We start from the raw sequence: 13,925 nt of genomic DNA on the forward strand, positions 1-13,925 counted from the left end.
GGGGGAAGGACAAGACAAATAAGCAAACCAAGCTCAAGCATTTGACAATGTCCTACCCTCTGCCCCCTTTTCCCTGGCAAACCTGGGGGGCCCATCTTCCCTGCAACTCCACGGTCTCCCTTTATTTGGAGGATGGGTAAGAAAAGGGAGGCAGAGAATTATGTCTGTTACGCTTGACTGGTAGTCTCAACATAGCCAAACCCCGAAACACCTAAAAGAAATAGCAAACTTGCTAAAACTTCTACTTTTGTTGCTGATAGCAACAACATCAGTAGGATTTATATAGAGTTTTAAAGTGGTGAAAACACTCCACACACCTAATCTCAGTAATCTACACAACAACCCTGTAAAGTAGGTCATTATTGGTGCCCTTCTATTGAAGCTTGGGGAGGAGATCTAGAGCTAAGATATAGTAGCTCCATAGATAGATAGATAGATAGATAGATAGATAGATAGATAGAAACTTCTACAGACCGTGGTAAAATTTCACTTGTCTCCTGCTGGGGAGGGGAGAGGAAAATAGGGAACATCTCTACTGACCAAAGTATTCACATACTCACATCCTGATTATAACACCAGATCTCCTTAAGAGACTTAAAATAAAACATAGACAAAGCAGACTAAGAACAGACGTTTCTTTAAGTGCAATACCTTTGCTCCTGGAATCCCTGGCTCACCCTGCATTAGGAAAAGATGGAAAAACAAACAGAGAAGAAGAGAGGAGAGGGGTGATTCTTTTACTTCCAGCACTAACAGGCAGAGTAGGTGACCATTCTTTGAAGAAGACCTCATGCCAAAGCCCCACTTTAACTTTATTTCAATTTGCATTTACGTCTGTCTAATGGGTTTCACTAGGTCTCACACAGCTGTGTACTGATGTGAAATTCACTCATGCAACTTTCTATCCAGCTTTAAACGGACCAAAAGTATTTTATTTCAAGACTCAAAAATGGAATCTGCAGAAATACAGATGGGCAAGAGTTGTTAATATTCAAGTTTGAGGGTGGAACTAATGAAGAAAACACTGAGTTCTGATGTTTTCCTTCTAATGCAAATGCCAGTCAGGGCTATTTTCTGGGGAGAATCAGTAGATGGGAAAGGATTTGAAGTCTTCCCTCGCTTGCAGATTTTGCCCTGCAAATATTGTCCTAAGGAGGCAACTTTGGAAAAAGAGAACCATTACTATGCAGATAGGAGCAATGTTGATTTGGGCCATCAGAGCCATAGTGCCCTTCTTTACATTCTCCCATGGAAGTGAATGGAGCACAATAACGTGTTGCTCTTGGAGAAACTCTGGTAATGACACGGCTGGCTCAACCACACTTCCCTTCATCCCATGATTTCTTGGTCCAAGAGGTTTTTCTTCTGTACCACCACTTTCCCTGAGAAAACCTGTGCTTTACTGCTGAATTGGAACCAACATCAATCTGCAGAAAACCCAAATACCATTTGTTCTGATTCAACAAAAACCCGCAGATTTTCCTGGAGAAAGCGGCAGGACAAGAAAAAAACTTCTCAGACCTGTGTCTAGAAATCATGGGACAAATGGAAGTGTGGATGAGCTCTGGGTGGCCCAGCCCTCGCCAACAGAATTCCCAGGGAGGAGGAAGTCCCATTTGCTTCAGTGCAGAGTACAAATATAACATTCCACCCTCTGCACATATCCTACCTTTTAAAAGGAATTTTGGTAGCGCTATAAAATTACTCTGATAAGGCAAGTGCCTCGGACTCAGCTATACAGCTGCAAATAAAATGTGTGTTGTAAAGTGCATTATACAAATGTGGCATTAGATGGCAATGGTGAGCTATGGCAAATTCAATATTCTTTTCAAACATTTTTTTAAAAAAGCATTTCACAGCGTTTTTTTATATGTGTTTAGATTCCATACTAGTCTGCGAGAAAAGTTATATTATGATCATTTAAAAGAAATCACTCTGGTCTGTGTTTCTGTTTGCAACAGTGTTATAATGTCTCTGTAACACCAGCATCTCATGTGGGTTGTGGTACTATATTTTTGTACACCACTCTAAGCACTGGTTTGCTGGCACATCAACAGTGCATGATATGAGAATCTGCCATTGTGGCTATTTAATTAATCTGATGGATGCACATTATAAACTTCCTTATGAACTACCAGACATTATCTTAAACATTTGCACTTTTGACTAAGTGTCACTTTGGTGTTTTTTTTACTATGAAGGAACTTTCTACTCATATGATCTCTCCAGTGGATTATAATCTCTACTACATTACAAAACACTAGAAGTGATGTTTCGGAGTGCAATAAAACCCCAAAATTTAGCAGTTGAACTGGCAAAAAAGTAAGTAGTATTAAGGATAATTCTTTTTTAAAAATGCTTTTTATTAAAACAGCAGCTCTAATCTCAGGGCTGAGCTTTGCTTTTCAGTTCTCTGCTCCCCACTATTTGATGCTAAGTTGAGAGCACACCTCTGTTTTCATCTCCTAAGAGTGCTCTACAGCCCCCCCCCCCCCCGAGAGGTTAGCACTTGAAAACTAACCTTCATGCCTGCCACCGCAATTCCAGGATCCCCCTGACAGAGAAAAAGGAAAGACAGGGATACTGTGATAGATGGTGAAAAAAGGTGTTTGCTCAAGAGAGAAAGTTTCAGAAAGTTTCTCTTTTTTTTCATGGGGAGGGGGCAAAGCACACCTAAGGTAATGTAAAATAGAAGCCAACAGCCTTGGAAGATTACTAGGGCCAAACTAGATGTGACAGCAGCACAGGGCGTGTTGGGTGCATCTGATTTTTCATAGAAAAAGGGTGTGTGTGTGAATGAATCCCTTACCAAACCCGCTGCTTACTTCCCTCTAGCTTCTCCCTGCAAAGGCTTTTCTGATGCCAGAGCACAGATAACAAAAGCATCAACACACAAGAGCACAGGAAGCTCCCTGATACTGAGACAGATCACTGGTCCATCCAGCTCAATGTTCCCCAAACCTGGATCTCCAGCTGTTTTTGGACTACAGCTCCCTTTAGCCCTGACTGTTGCCCATGCCGGCTGGGATGAGCAGAATCTCATAACTCCCGTAGGACTGCAAATTCCCCACCTCTGACCTAAAGGGGCACACTGCTGGGAGATAAGCTGCAGTTAGGAGCAAATTTTCTAAACCTAAATCCACACCTGTGTTCCTCTTTTAGTTCAAAGAGAGAAAGAGAAAGGCGGGGTGGGGAGGGGGAGAGAGGAAGAGGAAGAGAAAGGTCTGCTGCTGTCACCTCTGGCTTGGCCCTAAGGGATTCCTCAATGAGGAATTCAGTATTGGCAGACAAACTTCTCTCAAGCACAGTTTGCCTTCCATTACCATCTCCTGCAATGTTTGGTTGCAGGGAGTGCTAGGTGCATTGTGGAGCACATCACTGGTCCACATGTGCTTGGCTGGGGCACTGTTTGTGCTGAGAGGGCACCCTAGAAATCACTACAGATTGTTCGGTACCACAAAGGGGTTCCTCAACACATGCAATGGGGTCCTTCCACAGACAAATCAATGTGGAAAGAATTTCCTGAGGGCGGAGGTTTTAAGACTTGGGTCTAGACAGGAGTGTTCCACAGTTCCTCTACACTTATCAATGCATCTTGCTATTGTTTTTAAAGAGAAGCTGTGCTATTGCTTTTAGCAGAAACCAAACCTTGGCTGTTTCATAATCTTAAGGTTTTCACCATCAACTTTACTGAACAGTTTATGGTCTCATGGATGCAATTGTGCATATCTAGTATTATTTTATGACTGAGGGAAAATGTGAATATTAGTAATGGGACATTAAGGTGGAGGAATGAAATGAAATGTAGCAAGAATGCTATATAGCCACGGGATCTGTCAGCAGATCTTTGTACTTTGAATGGCAGGAAAAGAAATAATTCCTCACATATGCAGGATATTTTGTATAACATGTGACAAATGAGTGATTGGTTTTGTCCTCATATCTCTACCAGTTACTTAACCTTTGCTTTGCAGTTGGATTCAGGCAAACTGTTGAGGTGGTAAAGGCACCACACAAGAAACAACTGGTTATTTTTACATATGACTTCACACATTATCCAGGAGATTGTCAGCTACAGTATCTGCATTATGTCAGTGCATTTAAAAGAACAGTCCACAAATATTTTTTTGTCCTTTGATGACTTAGCTATTTTGGCTGTTCATCTGAATCAAACTTGGGTGATTCTTTGTGAAGCCTGAAGAATATATTTAGGCTGCTGAAAGGGATACTACAGAAAATGGCCTCCCTATGATAAGGGACCCCAGCTCTGTCTATAATGGCTCCATCAGCATGTAATGCTAAACTATGTCTTAACATTATGAGGACAAGCCACAATGAGCCTAGGACTCTTGCATTCACTTCTCTTCTCCTCTCCTCTTTTGGCATAGCTGCAGGAAGGCTAGAATCTTCTGCTTCCATTTTATATTAACCACAGCTGTTCATTCTGTGCAACCCTAAACTGTGGTTAATCATAGCTACAATCTACTCAAACAAGCCAGATTTATAAGTCACAGTCTGAAGCTGACTTGTTTTAGCAAACCATATTTAAGAGTATCTGAAGTCTGCCCAGGTTTGAACATCATAACAAGCTGCAGTTAGTCAAATAAGGAAACAAAAACTTATTAACTCCTCTTCATGGTTTTGCCAGAGAAGGAGGGAACAAGCCAAAGGCTCACTGCAACTCAGTTTTGTAACATAAACTGTGGTTTAGCATCACATGTGAACACAGCCAAAGTTGGGAAGTACACCTATAAAGGCTGTTACCTTGTGTCTCCACATATCCTTCCCAATGGCCTCAAGATGGCCATGGATATGCAGAATGTAATGGCTCAATCCATTTGAAATACACTTACAAGTGTTTCAGCAGGAAGAAGGACCAGTCACCATGATGAGGCCACGTTCAGTAGCATTTTTATGGCAAAAATAATGCCCAGTGTAGACCACTGTATTTGACTGCTCCCTATTAATGACTGGAAATGATGCTAATGGGGAGCAAGCTCATCAAAGCGGCCAATATGTAACACCTGGGCAGGGAAAGAAAGATACTGGAAGCCTTTGGGAAAGATATCAAGTGGTAAGAATTTCCTAGACAAAAATTGCAGTGCAGATGAACCTTGAGATGAGTGCTTATTGGCTAAATAAAGGAGGTGGGCACATTCTACATATTAGTATCTGTTAGGCTCTTCAATGAGAGCATTTGATTACAAGAGCAAGTGGTCCTAGGGAAAGAAGTGGGAATGGATGGAAATATTTATTGTTAGACATAGAATAATGAGGGTTTGGAGAGTTTAGTGCAATAGATGAACAACAAAGAGACTTGCTTGGAGAAGCAGATTTAAATCATAAACCAAGAAGGGCAAACAGGTTCAAACATTGAAAGGTGTGAAGCAGATGGGGATGGAAGAAGAGGGAGAAGGATCATACCTCTCAACTTTCTGAAACAGAAATCAGGGGCATAGCTAAAAAACACAAGGACAGAAGATGGAAATCAGGGATTCTATGTAATAACAGGTGAAAGAAACATTCAGAAATGCATCAGATGTGAGTAATGTTTAGTAACTATGGGCTAGAGACATGAAGGGGATAAATATATATTGGGAGGGTGGATTTGATTGAAGAGATGGCATGTCAGTCCTTTAACATGTAAATGAATGCAATTCCGGAATCCTTTACATAAGGGTTATTCTGACCTACAATATGTGCACTGGAGTTTAATCTGAATTGCAGCTATGAATTTAAAACTAAGCACATACTCAAGTGGAATCTTCTCCACTCCTCTGAAAGTAATAAACATTTGAACCTTGATCCAATGGCAAATCAGTCAAATTTATGCTCTCTGTTTCCGTGGTGCAAATGAAGCACAGATTGGTTTAGTGGACCACACACTCATTGCAGTGGGTATCTTAAGGCACCCATTTCACTTCACTTCTTTCCACAATGGGAAAACTGTTGAGGAACAGGCATGCCATTTGTTCAGCAAAACATTTCTTCCTGGTTCTTCTTCCTTTTGCTAAATCGGACTTCGAGCTTTTTGAATTTTAAGAGTAGGAAATACATGTACAGAATACATGTAAAGAATGTTAAAGGTAATTGGTGTAATCTCTGAGACTCAGGGTCAGTTGAGAGGTATGGGTAAGGGTGGTTGGATAAGTCAGACTCCATTCCTTGCAGAATACCTGAACTCCTTGTTTTCCTGGTAGCCCTGGCATGCCCCTCTCCCCCTGGAATAGGAAAAAAACAAGATAAAGATAATGAAGATGGAAGAGTGAGGGGAAAACATAGGTTCCCAAATGACCTTTGTTGGTAACCACTGAAACTGGAGAAAACTGTATTCCATAAGATCTCAAGACACTCTGACGCTTCAGAGTAGAAGTCAAGCATTGCTGTGATAATTTCTTACAATATAATTAGTAAATCCTGAATTTAGTATTAAACCTTTGAAGTGCTAAAGTTATCATGATAAGAACATGGTTTTCTCCATCTTTCGCATGGGGAAAATGTCAAAACGTAATGCTAGAATCAAACTAGAGACTGGTTGTGCCAGCAAATAAATAATCAGTGCAGCTCATGGCTTGTGGTGTTAAGTAGTGTTGCAGAGATATTATGCTAAAACGCCATAGGCGTAGGGATTGACTTATGACCTTTTCGATGTCACTTCAACTGGCTGATGTTAACTACCTTCCCAGAAAATACAGAACTTCACTGTGCTGACTTTATTACATCTGAAAACAACTTCTCTGCATGGTGTCCAAAACACAGATCAACTCTTTTGTTGTATGGGTAGTGTGTCAAATTCTCCCCAGCAATGCAAGCGATCATTTACCCTGGCGTCATCATATCATGTGTTTTCCTACCACATAATGACTGCAGAAATGGGATGACGTACAATGGACCACATGGAGCAAGTGAGCCTAAATACTATAGGAGGAGAGAGGCAGTACGATTCAGTGATGCTGGAGTTTTGGATGACACTTCCTTGTTGTGTGTAACATATAGACATGAGTGTCTCTCTGGACTATGGATGGATGATTGTGACAATTTTAGTTACTCCCAGTTCCTCATTTCCCCAAACTTAACTTCAATTCACCACATTTCCACATCAGTATTCTATTTTTTAAAAAACCTTCTCATGAAAATCTGAGTACATTTACATGCTAATTTCTCTTAATAAACACATTTCTGTTTACAATTTTTCCAAATATACACATTTTTGCAAGCAATTTCAAAAATGCAGAATGCATCTTTGAATGTCATTTTCACTAATATATACAGGCGCACACCCCCGACTTATGTGTGATCAACTCACACGCGACCGCATATACGCATGACACCAGGAAATAAATAGACAGACAGACAGACAGACGATAGATAGATGATAGATAGATAGATAGATAGATATAGATATAGATAGATAGATAAAAGGGATCTGAACAGTATATAAACCAAACATATGTGTTCACAAGTGCCAAAAATGGGAGAACAGTTTTGATGTTCACTAAAGCTAACATGAAACAACGTACTGTAATTTGTTTCTGCTTCTAACAAACCAGCAGAGGGCAGCCCAGGATCTCAATTCAAAGCTTGAGGGTGGGCTGTTTGGGGGGGGGGGAGGAAGAGACAAAATGCTGTTCATTTCTTCCCACCAGGACAGTCTCCTGCTGGTTTCCTCTTTAAACTACAAGTTTCATGGAGCTTTGATTTTTCTTAACCATGAAATTGACGCTTCCTTCTCATCACAATCCAATTGGAAAACCTGGATTAAGAAGATCTCCAGATCTCCAGGGTTTAATGATCTGGCTGTGCTCACAGACAGGTTGTGAAACTCTTGATGTATAATCCCTTTCACCTTGGAGAATGTGTATGTTTTTTTCAGCTGCCTGGAAAATCAGGAGGCAGCCTCTAGGTAGGTGTGGAGAACATCATTGTGATATGCTAGTTAGCACTGATATTAGTTGCTAATGATTACCCACCTTCCTCTTAATAAGCAACTTGCTGTTGGGTAATGACAGACACAACATGTGAATAACTGTGGTGTCTTTGAAAGCAGACTCATTGCAACCTACTATGAAGTCAGTCTAGGGAGCAGCCTAGGGCAGCAGTTTATAAGGGGCTGCCTTTCTGCACAGTAGGTGACGGATGTCAAGTTTTCTTTCCTATTAGTACCTTAGTGCATGTATTTCTCTTACTCATGAACAGTAAGGAATAAGGGAAGAATGGAGCTTCTGTACTTAAAAAATAGGGAGGCTATGACCATTAAATTACCTTGATACATTTGCTGGGAAGCCAACTGTATTAGCATATCTTGTTTTGCACCGTCTTGATATTGTATGTGAGTGGGCAGCATATAAATACATTAATAAATCAAATTTGTCTCAGTAAGTTGTAGCAGGTACATTGAAAAGACAAGCTATCCAAATAGACATTTTTAGATGAGTTTACACACACGAAGTAGTGTGTAATTGTAGAGTTGGAAGGGACCCTGAGGATCATCTTAACCAACCCCCTGCAATGCAGGAAAATGCAGCTCTCCCATACGGGGATTGAACCTGCAACCTTGGTGTTATCAGCATCATACTAACCAACTGAGCTAGAACCAGCCCCGAAGACATTTAAATCATACAGCCTGTTATAGTTTGCCTTGTCTTTTGTGGATCTTGGCCAAAGTTGTAATACCTTTTTTTTAAAAACACAGGGATATATTCAAAATTTATAGGCTCAATATACATTTTAATCAAATAGATAACATATGGGCATGAAATCATGTTAGCCTCTCTTAAAAGGGCCCTGAGCATCAGAAGAAAAGAAAGGAGCATGCCAAACCTCAACATCAGGATCTGCTGATTTTAGAGTGGGTTTGATGTGTCAGCTAACCAGACATTGTGAAGAAACCCCAACCCGTCTCACAAGATACAGAAGGGCAAGAAATCATCAGCCAGTTTGAGTAGTCAAAGAAATGCCTTTGCAAAGAGTCAAATTCCACCAAACTCATAAAGATAGATTTCACCGTGTCTCTCTGTGTGTGCCTAGTGGAGCCAGGACATGGAAGTCTGCTAGTGGTTAATCACAACACAGATGGATATGCTATTAAATAGGCCACAGGTCTGTCTTGGGTCAAGATTTTTATAACAATACATTGTTCTGAGTAACAATTCCCATACCAGATTGACACCATGCCTACCTTCATGCTAGGCTCCCCCTTTTCACCCTGTGCAAAGGAAAACATAGAGAAGAAAATGGGGGGGGTAGAAAAAGAGGGGGAGGACAGGCAGAAATAAGAAATTAGGGAAAATGAGCTGCATTGAGAAATGGATGAGAAATGAAGGGTAACACACTTGAAAACTATGTAGGTTGTAGGTAGACAAAAATATTTAAGATGGTATTACAGAGCGCACAGTGTACACATACATTTCCCCCTTCTTCTATTGTCTCTGGCTCCACAGGTTTTTCAAGCACTATAAAACCAAGCAACTTTCTTTGACCAGAAACAAGAGCACAGAGCATCGTTTGGGCTAGAACCCAGCCATAGCATCTGTTTTCAATGCCAGGATTCAATTCTAGAACATATGAGATCCGAATAGGAGAAAGCACTGCAAAATACATTTCTCTCACCACTAATTAATGGGAGAAAGCCTCTGCAGCAGGAATTAGAAATTCCTGGCCAAAGAGTGGTGTTTTCACCTGCCCTAGCAAAAGTGAGGCGGGGGGGGGGAGTGTACCTACTACCCATCACAATGGGTCACTAAACCTTCAGGTCAAGACTGGGGAAAAATATTTGCCTTAAGCCACACATGTGCGCAGAATATACTCTGGGTGCAACACCACTCCTCTTGTCAATGTATGGGATGTTCATATGAACATCCCTGTTGTAACACAGTGAAGTAGCAATCGGTTGAATTTGGGACATGGGAAGTTGTTGATGCAATGCAAAAGTTACCTTTGGGCCAGAAGGACCAGGAAGGCCAGGGGTGCCAGGTAAGCCAGCCTCACCCACCTCACCCTGGGGAAAAGATACAAGGAAAGACAGGAAGGAATAGGTACAGATAAGGGTCAGAAAAAGTCAAGTTTTCTGGCTAAGAAGAAATATTATTAAAGAAGTGGTGGACAGTAATCTCAGGATGACACCCTTGCTGTTCTGCCTGGATTAATACAGGAAGGTATTCAAAAAAGCAACAACAAAACATACCTCTCCTGTATCAGTATCTACAGCCACAGCAGGCACTATAACAGGGGTCTGCAACCTTTAAGACAAAAAGAGCCACTTGGACCCGTTTCCGAAGAAACAAACAACTGGGAGCCGCAAAACTCGTCATTATAAAAATAACTTTTTTGTCACTTTTTTATTATTTCTTTGTTTGACCCCTCAGAATTACTCCTCCTCGTAGAAATAAACGTTAAATTAACAAGTTACCTTTTTTTGTGTGTGTGTTCTTCACTCCCCTTCAAAACAGTGACCAGCATACATGCCCCTTACAATGTAGCGGGCGGGCGGGAAGGTGACGTCGGAACGGGGTGTGACTAACGCACGCACCGCCCCCATGTGATGTCACAGCCAGTACAGCGCCCGCCACAGTGGGGAGTGTCGGGGCGCACATTGCACCTCCTCCCCTCGCTAGTATCCGCCCCGGAGCCACAGCAAAGGTGTAAAAGAGCCACATGCGGCTCCGGAGCCGCGGGTTGCAGACCCCTGCACTATAACGTTCCAATAGCTTGATTTCACCCCCAAAGGCACACTGCACCATTGTCTCCCGAGACAGACGGATGCCAACCAAACCAAGTCAACACTTTCCCCATGTTTCACCTAACACCTGAGTTCCATGACCCAAGTCACAAGATTTAGAAGCCATCTCTTGGAAACTGCTGGGACTCTCAACCCTAGCACCAAAATGAACCTACTAGGCTTATAACATTCAATATAACTTGCAGCATGATAAATCAAGGAAATCATAATAAAAGGACTCATTGTAAAAATAGAAGAGCGTCACAAACTCCAACAAAGTGGTAAGCAAGATCAGCCATATAAGGCAAGTAGGTAAGAGCTGACCCAAAGGTTTCAGTGGACTGTACCATCCCAGAAGATACATGGGGAATTGCTGCTTTGAAAGTGCTCACATTATCAAAATCTCTCTCTGACATCAGCTTTCTATGTGCAAGGAGGTTTTCATGTGCCCCTCTGACAGCTTGGATCGGGTCTAATCAGATTCAGCCAAGGGTGGAACAAGGATACCCAGAGTTTGTACATTTTGCATGTGAATGTGGATTCAAACTCAGTTTTATTCCAGAACGGTGTCAAATCTTCAGGGGCTTACAGTTTCTCAGGGCAGAAACTGTCATAAGCAACCAAGAGAGCCTGAAAAATTGGGAACTTACCCATGGGGCATGACAGAGGTTGTGATGGCTGCAGGGGAAGAAGTCACACTTACTTCAAGCCCCGTCACTCCCAGCCGAAGTTGCTCAAGGTAGGAAATGAGCAAAGTGTGATAACCAGGATATGCTTGTGTCTGTGTGCATGAGTAAGGCAAGGATGGTGTATCTTTGCCAGCACTTTCCCAGATGGCTCAGATCTACATTAATGCATTTCAAACGCTGCTGTGCTTATTTCATTTTCTAGTCTTATGCTTCTAAAAAACAACAACCATACCTTTCTTCCATGGTACCCCTGAATTCCAGGGTCCCCCTGTAAATGCCAATTGAAATAAAAACACAAACAAGGATTGAGTTAGGTTGCATTCAGACTGAAACCCCTTTCCCTTTATGAACATGAACGTAAGAATCTGAGGGGGACATAGACAGATACAGGAGTCCCAAAGAAGAGCTGTGGGGTATTCATGTCCCTTGCAATTTTTTCAGTTCACTTAACTCTAATATTGGACCATTCTAGCCTTTAGGGATCTCTGTGTGACCAAATGTTGGGTATTACTTGCCCCTCTTTGGCGGAGTAGAAAAAGTAGTGGCATGCAGTAGCAAAGAGAATTTTATACTATCAAAAATATTGTCCTGGCTCCCGCCCAACACTTTCAGACAGAAGCTCTTCCTTGAAGTTAATAAAGAGATATTTATTCAGGCAAGTAACCGTGCAGGTTTGGCAGCAGACCCAGTGCTCAGGAGTCAGGATTAAGGAGTTCAGGAGCAGGCAAGAAGTTCAGAATTGGACAGAAGCGATGAATATGTCCCAACAAGTTTCCCTGCCCCTCTTGCCAAGCTTTGTAAAGCAAAGGCTTGGGATGCTGCACTCCATCGGTGCAAGCTGGTCTGCTCCCTGCCTGGTTCTAAATGACAAGGTTGCACCCTCCTGTTCAGTCACTGATGCCTCCCTGTTCAGCTTCCCCTCTCAGTTGGCCAAAGCCCTCCCAAAAAAGGTCAGAGGGGAGAACCTGCACCCCTGCTCTCTCTTCCAAAGTAACTGAAATCAGGGTGGAAAGGGGAGATCCCTGTTCCTCAGTTTCTTCTTCTTCCTCCTCTTCCTCCTCCAGAGCCTGCCAACCCAATCTTAATTGTGCTGTGGAGCTCATTACAGATATACAGGTTTTTAAAGCTACGTTTCTCTCTGTTCAAAAGGTGTGGAAGAATTATTTTACTTCCTAGCTAGTTCCTGGCATACTTCCCAACCTCTTCTAATTGGTTCTTAGTTTGGATTTAAATCAGGTAGGGCCTGATTCAAAACTGGTCTTATGTGGAGATAAGGAAGAACATGAGCTCTTCACGCATTACTAATTTTCACGCTAATTAACACATTAACGCAAACAGGTTGTCCTTATTTTCCTATACCTTCCAAAGGTACATACACAGTAGGTTTATTCAGAACTTGTTCCTTTGCTATATATAGATTTGAGCCTGTGCTTCTAAGATGCATTAAACATGACAAGTCTGGGTTATGGGTCCTTAAATAAACAAATTAATTAGAAGATCCCTAATACTTTTTTGTGTGTAGGGTTTTCCCTTGTTCATTCTCAAAGCATGATAGACTAACTCTCTTGTAATTAAACCATTTTGCAGCATCCTGAGAACACAGTTTATAACCACATTCTGGACTTCACTGCATTTCACATTTCACTCACAAAGTATTTGAAATTTTAGAGGGCAATTTTTATATCTGGTATTTCTTCTGAGTTGCTTTACTCACCTTTGGTCCAGGAGGTCCTGGCAAGCCCTGCAGATAAAAGCATATGACATCATGAAGTAGTAAAAACCTGAAAATCCCCACAGCACTGGGCAATATGCTAAGGTCTGTACTACATTTACTTCTCCTTATACCATATCACCATATATTTTATCTTTTATTACTCAAATAATGTATTCAGAAATTATCCTCTGTAGTAAGTAAATGAATTCTAAGCCCTATATCAAGCATGCACCATCTTGCATTATTTCTCCTTTATAGACCCTGAACTATTCATTTTAATAAATGTCAGCTGATACTTCACAAACATCTTTCCATACACCCAAACTACTAGGCTATGGTCCCAAATTTGAAGAGACAGAGCTTATTGGGATGGCAAAAAAAAAAAAAGCATTTTAGGCCCATGACTGCAGACAAGCCACACCATTAAAGCACTGTAAATCACTGTAAATCAGTTCCCAGGATTCTTAAGGCAGGGAGGATATGCTTTAAAATGTATGGTGTGTATGCAGCTCAAGTCTCTTTCCCTCCTTCTCTTTTTCACAGATAATAAGCTTGTTTTGTACTTATAAGTGCTTATCCTAGGATTAAAGCAAGATGAGTTGAGAAAAATCCTCACTCCCAATTATTTCAAGTTAACCCTCCACCATGCACTCAAATCATTAGGCTGAAGTTCATAGGATTTTTTAAAAAAAATAATCCTAGAGTTCAGAGGGGTTTTAAAATCCGAGAACCGAGTAACTGGACTTTTAGCAGACTACATTCAGACGAAGCTGGCAAGAGAATGGTCACTGAATGACCAACTCCC

General features: G+C 41.5%; 1 protein-coding gene across 9 annotated transcripts in view; it reads right to left on the minus strand.

The window, feature by feature from the left end:
• Positions 1-13,925, minus strand: part of COL13A1 (collagen type XIII alpha 1 chain) — a gene marked incomplete at its 5' end in the record, with an annotated part of 173,311 nt that overhangs the window by 35,439 nt on the left and 123,947 nt on the right. For 2 of the 9 annotated variants that reach the window (XM_083441401.1, XM_083441400.1), the window contains 8 exons: positions 57-119; positions 652-678; positions 2,522-2,554; positions 6,177-6,221; positions 9,179-9,205; positions 9,935-9,997; positions 11,639-11,674; positions 13,121-13,147. In XM_083441401.1, the coding sequence (XP_083297527.1) occupies positions 57-119; positions 652-678; positions 2,522-2,554; positions 6,177-6,221; positions 9,179-9,205; positions 9,935-9,997; positions 11,639-11,674; positions 13,121-13,147 (321 nt within the window). The remainder of the gene's footprint in view (positions 1-56; positions 120-651; positions 679-2,521; positions 2,555-6,176; positions 6,222-9,178; positions 9,206-9,934; positions 9,998-11,638; positions 11,675-13,120; positions 13,148-13,925) is intronic. The other 7 variants (XM_083441405.1, XM_083441403.1, XM_083441406.1 and 4 more) reach the window with 5 other exon arrangements.

This window comes from Podarcis tiliguerta (genome assembly GCF_965153285.1).
Source record: "Podarcis tiliguerta genome assembly, chromosome: 5".
Lineage (NCBI taxonomy): Eukaryota > Metazoa > Chordata > Lepidosauria > Squamata > Lacertidae > Podarcis > Podarcis tiliguerta.